This window comes from Opisthocomus hoazin, chromosome 7 (assembly GCF_030867145.1).
Source record: "Opisthocomus hoazin isolate bOpiHoa1 chromosome 7, bOpiHoa1.hap1, whole genome shotgun sequence".
NCBI classification, from domain to species: domain Eukaryota; kingdom Metazoa; phylum Chordata; class Aves; order Opisthocomiformes; family Opisthocomidae; genus Opisthocomus; species Opisthocomus hoazin.
The window spans coordinates 69,373,539-69,385,923 of NC_134420.1; the positions used below are offsets into that span (position 1 = coordinate 69,373,539).

The 12,385-nt window shown below is 38.2% G+C and overlaps 1 protein-coding gene across 4 annotated transcripts in view; it reads right to left on the bottom strand.

The window, feature by feature from the left end:
* The window catches only part of ARID4A (AT-rich interaction domain 4A), a 50,828-nt gene that overhangs the window by 19,446 nt on the left and 18,997 nt on the right, over positions 1-12,385 (bottom strand). For all 4 annotated transcript variants that reach the window (XM_075427004.1, XM_075427003.1, XM_075427002.1 and 1 more), the window contains exons 8-11: positions 12,083-12,215; positions 10,081-10,160; positions 8,285-8,361; positions 6,283-6,449 (exon numbers count right to left, since the gene is read on the bottom strand). In XM_075427004.1, coding sequence (XP_075283119.1) covers positions 6,283-6,449; positions 8,285-8,361; positions 10,081-10,160; positions 12,083-12,215 — 457 coding nt within the window. The remainder of the gene's footprint in view (positions 1-6,282; positions 6,450-8,284; positions 8,362-10,080; positions 10,161-12,082; positions 12,216-12,385) is intronic.

Consider the following 12,385-nt stretch of genomic DNA (forward strand, 5'->3'; position numbering starts at 1 on the left):
ATCATCTAAGCTCCTGTATCAATCACCTTAAATCTGCACCCGAAGCCAAGAAAACAGCTGAGAAATGTTGGTGCCACCGCCTGCGATCACCATCAGTGAGTGACTGGAGAGCTAAAATTCCCAGCACCTCTTTTCGAGCAGGCACCAGGGACGCTGCTACCCTCCAAAACTCACTTCTGCTATCCAGACACTTACACCCATTTCAGACTGGGCATAAGTAAGTTTACAGTGACAATTGTTCAAAATCAGATTTCTAAAAAGACTTCTGTCTCTTCATATCATTTTTTTCCACATAGATGTTGCAAAAAAAGGGACACTGTAGCCAAAGGTAAGTCCAAGTGACAGGCAAAACAATATGAAATTCTTAAGTGGCAGGAGTTCAAAACTGAGACCTTTCTGTTGTTCATCCAATTCCCATAACTAACTGCAACATGAGAAAATCTTTTTTGTCTCAGGGTCAGAGGCTGAATTTCATTAAAAAAAAGAATCTCCAAGATGCCCTTCTGTGCTTATAACTAAACAATAGAAATTTTATGGGTTTGAGATTTTCTTCCCTCCTTTCTGACTAGCAGGTCATATCAGTTAGAGAATATTGTAAACGGTAAAACAATGAAATAAAAAATGAACACAGGATCGCTGTACAAGGGACATACTCCTTTCCCAACTCAATTTCTTACCACCTTCCAAGTAATACTAACAGCATTGGAGTGTTTTGTAAAATCATTTTGAGAATAACAACCAGCAAGTAAGCACAACATGAAACACAAAGAAACTCGTAGGAAACTTGTAACTGGCTTTGCTTCATTTGGTTTCAAGCCATTTCATTCACCCTGAGCTTTGCCTCTGTCTTTGGCATGACTTTAGACAAGAATATAGCTCAGTTATCCTGACTCATCATTTACTCTACAGAAAATGTTAGAGCTTCTGTGGATGCTAACCTGTAGAGCTGAGTGGGAGCACAAAGGGTGAAATAGGTTCTTCTACAAAACAAAGAATGAATCTTTACTTTCAAGCACGTACACCATCACTCAATCAATACGGGCAGAGGTACCAGTGACAGATCTTTCTTCTATGTTATTAATAGACTGACAATACCATAAACTCTGCTGTGAAATAAATGCAAGCTGAGAAAAACGACAAGTACTGGATATGGAGTTCAGAAGAGCACACGATCAAGACAAGCTGTCAGAATTAAGAGTTAGCATAATTTTGTTGCTTCAGAGTACTTAAATGTGTTTTTATCGCTTGCATGTTTGCCTTCTGACGTCAAGTTTGAACACTAATTAAGGAAATGAAAAGAAGTATACTGATTGCAACAAGTTAACAGCTTTATGCCATGTGGAGATGAGAGTGGTCTTAAAATGTTCATTTCTACCAACAAGAACCAGGAATTCAACCGCCCTCAACAACGACTCGCTCCAGAGCTGTGCCTCAGTTTGCAACTTCTTCGCTCCTCTTTGAGGAATATTCTGAGAACACCTGTTAGCATAAAACCGTGAGCAAGAAAAGTCTTTGTAAAGAGCATTTGTGCACGGCGTGATGCAGGCTGCGCTTCACAGTAGCTGAAACTCCTACAAATGAATGCATGCATGAGAAGGATGATCAGCTAATCAAAGTTTAGCTATTTTTTTTTTGAAAGGCTATTCTGCATATTACACATCACAGCTGCTTAGGTGTGTGGGGTTTTTTACATATGTAAATAAACCACTTGTTTCTGGATATCATGCTTCATTAACTTCGAAATTACTGTATTCCTGTATTTAATTTTGAGTCAGCTTTTTCAATGTTATCTTAAAATACACATAGGTTGCAACAGAAATGGATGATTCCGATATTTTCTGCGGTCTCCCACAGTCACTTAGAGAAAAGACTACCTGGGAAAGAAGAGCTACTTTGAAGCAAAATGTAAGTATTTTAATAGATGATTGCTGATCATCTGTAGGAATCTCAAGCCTCCTGAAACATACTGTGGATTTCACATACTCATCTTTCCTTTATGAACTTAGCGCTAATGAAATATTTGGCAGTGACTTGTCATGAGAACTGAAATCCTTGCTTACGTGCAGAACAGCCACATTGGAAAATGCTTCTGGCATTTTCCCTGTTCAACAATGTAAAGCAACTATGACTGATGCTTCCTGAAGCTATTGTCATGCAAGAACCCTAAAAACTTTAAATAAATGCACACTATTAAACATCTGACAGATACATCCTTCAGGTGACTGTCAAAATGAAGACTAAGAAAAAATCCCTCCAAGCGTACACCTGGAAGTGCTACAATCCCTTCTCCAATGAGAGGCATGGAGGCCAGCAAGCTTTTTCTGACCATTTTTTGCATGTTTGATTGAGGCATGGGGAAAGTGAAAGAATAAGGAACTGCTATTAAAGTGACAAAGGTAAGTTGGAAGAGTCTCTCAAAGATGGTGTTATAACCAATGCTACGGGTAAGATAGAAATAATTTTTTTCCAGCTCTTGATGTTATGAAAAGATACAATTTTGAAACCTGCAAAATTAAAACCCTAAAGAACAAATTCCTTACTTTTTCTCTGATCTTATGTGAATGGATCTATTAAGAACGCATACTGAAAATATATTTCAAATAACTGCATGTTAAAATCTTGATTCTGTTGGAATGAGAATGGCCTACAGGGAGGCTGAGAGGCAAAACCAAATGTTGCCTACACGTTCCCTCCCTTGTAAAATGGGAAGTATTTGACTATTTAATCCTGAGAAACAAACAGGTATGATTTCTTCCCTGACAGAACAACTTAAATACAAGCAAACACAGTAGTATACATAATCTGTTTTTTAATAAAGATCAGGTAACGTTACAAAACCTTCTATTTCTCTGTGCACACACTAGAGTTCAGATTTGCTCTTTCCTGTAAGCTGCAGTGAATTCTTTGACTGCCAAATGTACCCTCAAAACACAGTTAATTCTCATATTCTGACATGTTGAAAATTAGATAAGAACCAAAAGCAATATCCAGATTTTTATCTGATTTTAAACCAATTGCATGATTCTTTAAATTTTCATTTGATAAAGGAATTTTTTCTGTAGTACCTCTGGATTTTTTCACTTCTCTTGACACAAGCAACATCTGTTCTGTTAGTCAAACCTCACATTGTGAATGAAAAGCAATCCTGAACTGCACCATATATTGCAATTATTTCCAAAAATCCAACAGTTTGAACATGCTGAGCAACTCAATGTAAGGCGATCCCTGTTAAAGTCAACATTTTCCACATTGTCTTCCTTTGTAGTCAGCTCTGGACCACACAAGTCAGTTACCACCGATGAGGAGGATCAGCATCTCACCGCCACCACACTCTCCCTCCTCAGCTTACAAAGGCCATCAAAGAACCACCATGTAAAGCCTGGAAACCTCATTGTACCAGTTCTACCGTACTCTTTAAGACGTCATGAAAGGCAGCACAATTACACAGACAGTCTCTGTCAAAACAAAGTTACAGATCTCAACCCAGCTACTGGAAAAATGGTAGGATCTGTTATCACCAGCTACAGTAGATCTCTCTGCTCCATTATCATTGCACAAGATCCTACTTCAGAAAAACAGGATCCTTTGCATTCGCAGAATCAGGCTCTCCTGACTGACTTTATCCTCTCATTATATATTAAGGAGGTCTGTGTCCGTTTGATTAACTTAATGAAGGCCTATCATGGCTGGTCAGCAGCTGGCCAGGCCTTGACAGCAAAGCTGCTGTGCATTTCAGAAGATGGGGGTGGGAGAAAAGAAAAAAAAAAAAGATAACTCAAAAAATTCTCCCTCCCATCTCCAGGAAAACAACAATTTGCAGTTCTAAAACAAAAGGTTCACTGAGAATATTCTGGCAGAGGATGGACAGAAACTATTTTTGACCTTGATCAACAAAGGAGAAACTCTACAAAATGTAAATCCAAAATTTGAGTAGTTCAACATCTGCAGTCAAATACAGGCAAAAAAATATCATTCACTTGTAGATTCTCTCTGCAACCAGTCTTACTGCCTTTCTAAGGAAAAAGAAAAGAGAAATTATGATAAATTCCTTAAATGCTGTCTAATCACAGTATCTAGCATGGCCCACAATTAAAATAAGTACTGTAACAGTTGAATCAGGAATTTGATTGAATGGGGTGGAATGACAGTTCTGCTCTGACATAATCTAAAAAGATTAATATCTATCCTCTGCTACATAGCTTCAGCATGAAGATGCTCACCTTATTTTTACATGCCTACTTGTCAGCTGGAAATAATTGATTCTACAGCTTCTCCTACCAGCACATCTACCTGTCTGGAATCCTTTGCTTCACTACTCTACATTTAGATTATTCTTTAAAAATAACCTCTATTTCTTTTAGAGGAATGCCTTTCTTTTTTTTTTTAGCCACTAAGCTCCCCCCTCCCCCTTCTTTGTTTGAAACACACAGCACTTTTATGCAATAGCCATGAAAAATGATATTAAAAATGGATACTAGAACACTAGTATAGCAATCCTTGATTTTTTGTGACTGATCGTCCGCAGTTTTAACCAAGGCTAATACAAACAGACCAATACAGACTGCAACAGTTCACACCCTGCAAAATGTGGCCTATTCAGACCTTTTCACTGCAAACAGAGGAAAAAACCCAAAGGATTTTACATTCTGCACACATTTATCCTTACGTTTATCTAATCATACCATTACTCTCCTACAGACATCTACTACGTTTTCCAGAATGCTGTTATCAAGCCACAAAATTAACACCTAAAAATAGATTCTTATTGTCTTTTTTTTTTTTTTTACCTGGAAAGCTCTACCCTGGCTGCACGCTCCGCCAGACAGTTCCCAGATCAGAGACCCAGGTCAAACCCCGCATTCTTTACGCCCATGTTCGCACTACAGATTAAAACACACAATCCTTACCTAGGAGCCGCATTCTTTCAAATGTAAAATGGTTTTACTTCCTTCCTATCTAATCTGCCCGCTGCCTGGACATATTTCAGCCTGACTTCCAAATATCTGCTGGCTTTCTCTCTCCCTGCACGGCATCCGCAGTTACACGGCATTACTTACATTCTCCTCCACGTTAAAAAAAAAATAAAAATAAATAGAATTAAAAAGCAACCCCAGACACCACCACACACCAGCAGGCGTTACATGAAAGGCGAAGGGAAGGGCCGGCCCATTGCACGGCATCTGGCGAGCCTCCCCCTGGCCGCCGGCCAAGCCCCCGCGCCGGAGCCCGCCTCTCCGCGGCCCCGCGCATGCGCAGCGCCGGCCAACAGCCGGTTGCCGTGGCAACGCCGCCGGCCGCCTCCGAGGAGAAACGGCCATTCCGCGCTGGGCCCGACAAACCGCACGCCGCGGGGGAAGCGGGAGGGAAACGGCGCTCGACCTGCCCTCCTCCCCAGCCCAGCTCCGCTCGGGGATGGTCGTTTTCTATATAAAGAAAGGAATGTTTCCCAGGCGCGTTGTGAAAATCGCACGGCGAGAAAACAAACAGCCAAACCCCACAACCAAACACCACCCCCCCCCCGCCTACTTCTAAATATAACATCCAGGTTAGCAGGAGTAAAAGGCAATTCTCTAAATACGTTGTTGATGACACGAAGGAACTGGGTAACTCTGTGGAAAAGGAGCCTCTCAAAATATTCCAATGCAGAAAAACAGACAACCGTCAGTATCGAACAGAAAGTCCATCCATGGCGTCGCGTTCCCAGCCTGCCATGCCGGCGCTCAGAAAACCCCAGCGCTTCCCACGGCACCTCACGGACTGCTCTTCGATCCCGTCTTGGGCACCAAACAGCTTCAACAGGCACCCTGCGTTAGCTCTTGCTTTCAGTCAGACTAATACTTTTGCTTTAAAAGTCTAGTTTGTCTTTTTTTTGTTTCAAATCAAACTGACGTGAAAACAAGCTACTTTTCATATAAGCTGCACATGACGTACAAAAGAAAAATACAGTTACTTTTAAATAAAGTTGGATTACTACTATCAGGCTCAGCATCAACTTTTTTACGTCTCTCCTTTTAACCCAGATTCTTTCTGTCACTCTCCCCTGCCTTGAATTCTTAGTCTGAGATTTGCCTCCAGTTTCTGCGCCGGACAGCGAGAGGCAATCCGCCACTGCTCACAAACCCCAGGAGAGACCACTGGCAGCAAAGGGAAGACGAACAGGGCTGAAAAGACGTCGAAGCGAGTAAGCCAAGTCAGAGTCAAATGTTGGGAAGTGGAGGCAATCCTCAGGCACGCAAGTTACTCCGTTATCTCTGAAGAATGACTGAAATTGCTCAGACTTACCACTACTTCTTCGGTTTTCTCTTCTCTCTTTTCTTCCTCTTCATCAATTTCTGCAGCAGCTCCACCTTCCTCATCGCTGCTCGAGGACTCCAGGATTTCACTGATGTCCATTTTCCAGTTCCGAGGAACACCCTTCATGCTGAGAAACGTGCTCGCCTCCTGTAGCCCTACAGAAGAAAAGGGCCTGGTTTTACCCCATCTGCAGCGCTCAGAATCACACAGAATTTCTGATTTCTTTTTCACATTCTCGTAAATTATACTGCCAACTGAAAGCCAAAATGGAATGAAGTAATAAAATAGATCCTTCAGCTTTAAACACCCAGTTTACACACTTCACATTTCCAGACTATCAGATTTTAAAAATCAAGTACTGGCAACTCATGGAGCTCCAAGTTGAGAACATCTGTCCCAGACAGCATTCCGTTGTTTTCTAGGCACAGGTGCCCATGAACATTTACACCTACATATGCGAACAGCACCAAAGACTGGCACCTGTACTTATCCACATATACTCCATGCAACTGTGAACTGTTGTTTCTGTATGAGAAACACATACTCTAATAAAGCTATTTAAAAAAATAAACCCATCGCAGTTAGATCAAGTTCTTTTCAAGATATCTTCATGTCTTAAAGTTTAGATTGTAAAAAAAAAAAAAAAAAGGAGCACACGTTTTGTTTAAGAGTCCTGCCTGAAGAGATGTTAGATGTTCAGAACAGAGGAAAAATACAGTAACGAATAAGGGAGTGACGGGATGGGGAGAAGTCACACTTGTACAACGGGAATACCTCACATTCTTTTCCTTGGAAAGGTGCTCTAAGGGGGAAAAACAACAAAGCAAAACAAATCCAGATAACCCCAAAGAATGCCCCACAGCCACAATAAGAGACTTTAATAACAAGGCATCAGAAGAATACCCAAAATAGGGACATATTCCATTGAACCATTCACAATTGTGCTGGAGAAGAAAAGGCACCCGTTTTTAATAGCTGCTAATAGAGTAACCTCCAGAAACTTGAACAAACTCTTTCTGAAACCATTAGTACCATTGGTTCCACAATATTCTCTAATGGCAATAAATGTCACCACCCAATTACGTTCCGCACAAAAAAAAAAATTCCCTTTCTTCAATTTATCTCAAACCTGACACCTGATCATTTTTTTGGCTGGTCTAAAGTTCTTGCACTGTGAAATAATTAAGAAGAAAGTATCTGAGAAATCATTAAGAACTACACGAATCAATCAAAACCACCTCAAGCTCTCTTGTTTGTGAGTATCATGTTAAATCTTCACTTGCTAAGGAGTAGTTCCACATCTTTACTCAAACCAGACGAACTGTTGTTGCTGTTTAGTGGAGGGGGTGGTTGTTGTTAGCTTGTGTTTTAACACATATGTTCTAAATATTTCTCCTTAAGAAATTCTGTGTTTTGAGGTCTGATTTGGAGAAACAATACTAAAAGTCTAAGATTTATTTACATTAAAGTGAAAATCTGGCCTTTTACGAGCTCATTAACAACATGGATTATTGTAATCACATCATCCATCCATCAAGTTCTGTAATTCTACTTTTAAAATCAAACATTAATCACAGGCAGGCTCTTCTAGTAAAGTTTACACCTTGTTGTCTGAGTATTTTCAATGTAAAGACAAAAGAGTTTTGAGCAATAGCACAAAACTTTGGTTTTAGGAGAGGTGACTATATATTCCATTATTCAATGACATTTCAAATACTTTACTTTGAAAATATTCTATTTACTTCACATGAATTTGGAGTGGACCATAAGAAGGAAATAAAAATCAAATAAACAAGACTTCTACTAGGTGGTATTTCAATAACAAGGCAGTTATATCCAAAGTTTCTCTAATTTATCATATTTTCAATTACTTGCAAAATATCCAATAGCAGTTATCAGAAATCAAGCGGTCACCACTTATTTGCAAAAGTTAGAAGTACTATTGCATGAGACTACTTTCTTTAAACACTTAGAATTTATTCTACTTTACCTTTTTTAGGAGAGGACTCAGATTTTGGTAAGTTTTGAACATCTAGTTCTTTAATGTCTTTTCTTGCTACTGAGTAACTGAAAAAGAATAAGGTTTTGATATTATTCTTAAATCACAGTAAAACAAGCATTTGACTTAGAAAAAAAGCCATTGCTAAATTTTTCAAGATTTATCATTCATCTTCAAGGTCTTTTTTAACTAAATTCATTAAGGCATTTGTTATTGTAGGTACTAAAACAAGATTCAAAACCAGAGCAAGTTTCCAATCTCTCTTTGAACTTCAGACACTGAAAGAACCCTTGTAATTAAATAATTAAGAAAAGTTTGTAAAGCTTCTTTATTTTAAATGTTTCACCTGCACAAATTTGCAAAGGTAAAATACTCTACACAAACAAAAAACATTTTCTAAATTGAAAATATTCACGTCATTCAACAGTTGCCACCCAAAATAACAATCTAGCTAAGATGAAAGAAACAAGCCTTCTATTTTCAAAAAGCATTTCTAGGAGCACAGCGCAACAACGAAGCCAAATTCACATATCTGCATTGATTAATAGTCGATTTTTATTTTTAAAGTACAAAAGTGTTCTCACAGCAAAATATATGGAAGTTGCTCTGTTCTAAAGTTATACTGAATATTCAGTTACTGAATTACTACACTAGAAATGCTAACCAACCTGAAAGGAAAGCCTTACAAGTGTGTTATTATTGCAAGATTTTTTTTCTTCTTTCATTATTTCAGAAAAAATGGAGTAAAACCTCAGGAATGGGAGGCCGCCACTTTCTGAAATTAAAGCCATAAGACTACAGGGGAAAAAAAAGTAAAACAAAGCAAGTCTGCATGCTTTTCCAATAACATTCTACCCTAAGTATATAAAGAACCAGCCTTGTCTAGAAGGCTGATGATACATGTCTACTTTAAGAGGCCAAAATGCATTAAGTCTTCAGTTACTTGAAATACGTTTCTGTAATCAAGTACTTACATCTTGATCAAAATCACAGCTATTAAAAAAATCACAAATTGTTCCCTTTGAAAGAGGGAAGGAGGCATGACAGCTGGCCTTCAGCAGGAAGTTTTTAGTGACAATATGTTGAGACAGATGCATTAGAAGTATGAATGAAGAGAAATAGCTTTAAAAAACAGTGTTTGCATTCATCTGAATATATTATTCCTTAAGTAAGACACACATCTCTGTCTCTCTGTCTCTCTCTCCCTTTTTGGGAGGGATGGACTAACAGGACCTTTCTTTCTTTTCACAGGGATCTTGGTTTAGAGTCTGTAACAATGTTAATTAAACAGTTACTTTACATTCACTTTTTAATTAAAAAAAACTAGATTAAACACTTTCATACTTTGCTATTTAAACAGCCACAGACATCCGGGCACTGGAGGTAATGAGTCAATCAGATATCCACACTAGTACAACAGACACCCATAAAGATGTAATAATTAAGACAATAAGAGAAATAAATAGAACCAAAACTCACACTTCAAAGAACAGGAATCATCTAAAGTGTTAACACTTGGTTCTTTCAGAAGCGGTTGCTTTTTTTTTTAAATGAAGAAACACCAGAAACTTTACTAATCCAATGAACTCTTACCAGTACACACAATGTAAAGGTGGACAAGTAAGCACAGAAGTCAGCTGGAAACAGACTATGAATGTCAAATGTGTACAGCCAACACGACACCAAATTGTACCCCTTCCTTTTGGAAGAAATAATGTCCTCAAGCAACATGGAATTAGTTTCGCATTTTTCTGCCATATAGATCTAATGAAAATGCTATTACTTACAATTTGGAATCTGCAAAGGATCGAACTAAACACTGGTCCTTTTTCACTGTGACGTCATCATTACAGCTGGGAGACACAACCTGCAATTTTAAATAAAACACTTGTTTTAAACAAACAACAAAAAAAGCTGTTCTTGAAAGGAAAGAGAGACAGCAGGAAAACTGCTGTTTTCCTGTTTCTCCTATTATAATTTCCAGTTCTGAGAAAAGAAACCTACTCCAATTTATAGCACGAAGGCCAACAATGACAAATTTCAAGAAGCAGTTTCTCTCAAACTATTAACTTTACTTGTTATGTACAATCCAGAAATGTTTGCAATTTAATTTGTAAACTCAAAACTAATCTGCTGGGGTGACATCATGCGATCTTGTTTATTATTCTGCTTTTCTTTCTCTTGTTCTACAAAATCTGTCTAAAGCATCTATTTAAAAAGTCACAGACCCACTTATTTTATACCAGCTTCTGATCTTTGGCATTCAAACTGAGAGGTAAGTAGGTTTTTTGGGTATCGAGTTTTGGGGTTTTTTTTTGAGGTGTGGATAACATAAGCCAGTGTGGATTACAGCACATCCCTCCACAGCAGCATCATCTCACAGTCTAAAAGGTGATAAAAATGCATTTGCAGTATTTGTATTACCACAAACAGAACGAGTTTACATTTTGCTCTAGACTATATAGCGACAGAAAATGCTAAATGCAGACGAACTGCTGGATCTACCAGGACTCAGTGGAAGCTGTCGCACCCCATTCAGATGAGTCAGAAGTTTCACCCCAAAAATCAAGATAAGACATTCCTGTTTCTCAGGTAGCAGAGAACAGAACAGGTTCATCGCCTCCAGCCAACAAATTCCCTAGTTAGAACCATGTTAAGTTAAAAATCTATCATTAGTAAAGGGTTATACAACAATCAGAACACGTGCAACACCACCGCATTTCACATTTTAAACTGAGATACATACAGCTGGGTCAGTCAGTGACAACTATTCACCCTACATTACACCATCACTTTCTTTCAAGGAAAGGAAGACAAGTGGCCTGTGCAGTTAATCACCTTTTGATCCCAGATTCACACAGGCAAATAAAATGTTAAACTAAGTTAGAAGATTGTAACAGCTGAGCTCATTCCAGCGCACCCTGAAGACTCAAAATAAAGGACTACAGAATATACAATTAAGTAAATAAAATCTGCAAAAAATATTGAACCAAACATGCTCCAAATAAATTTTTTTTAAAACAAACATGTCTCTGATGGATGACAGAAGATGCATATTCAGCTTGTCTGACAATACCAAAAAGTTTACTAAAGAAAGCAATTTTTAATACGCATCCCTGAACTTTTCTGTGTGTATAAAGAATTTGCAAAGGTTTACCTTTACAGTACAAGTCCACTTGTACTTGAATTTATTTAACATATATTTATTATCAGCAATGGCAAATTAACAGCGGTGACCTCTACTGACAGTCAAATAAAAATAACAACCGATCTCTACTGCTAAACTAACTGGCCATTTATGTACATACAAGAATGAAAGAAAGTAGTATTTCATAAAATTGTAAACGTAAGGAAAAAGGCAATCATTAAATACAAAAATATAAAAATTCCACTGCAATTGAAATTCATACGTCTAGTTGTGCTTGAATGGCCTGCGAGTGCAAGTCCTAACATATCGTATTTTTAGAAAACAAATACTGCTACACACCAGTCATTCTATGTGCAGCTTTGAAAGACTCAAGAGCCATAAAACTGTAAGTTACACATAAACATTGGTATTTGCTCTCCTACTCTTCACAGACACTGTAGAATATTTGTATTTTTAGCAAATTTGGGCAGCAGAGCTTAGCCTGACTACATTCACAACTTTGCTGTAAAAACTGCGAAGTTTGCACACCATCCTATCCAGGAAAACCGCCGTACAACCAACGTAACAAGTCAGATGACATCCTTGTCTAAAAAGATATTAGTAGTGTGGCACTAGAGATGCCAATGTCTTCAGAGACTTACCAAAGCTGGATACCAGTCTGCCTTCTCAGAATTACAAGTCACACTCACAACTTTGCCAAGCAATTCATCATTGAGACGCCTTTTATCTTCATCCTCCTCTTCACTACTTTCTTCTTCCTTCTCATCTTCAGTGCTAAATTATTAAAACATAGAGTATTTTAAAGTTTTCACCTGAAGTTAATATTTGAAAGCAAATACAGCTTACAACCTGATCTTTCTGCCTGTTCTGCAAAGCTTGAAAAATAAAATTAGAGTTTTAACAGCTGAAATTGCTTGACATACACTTAAATATTAAGTGCACTT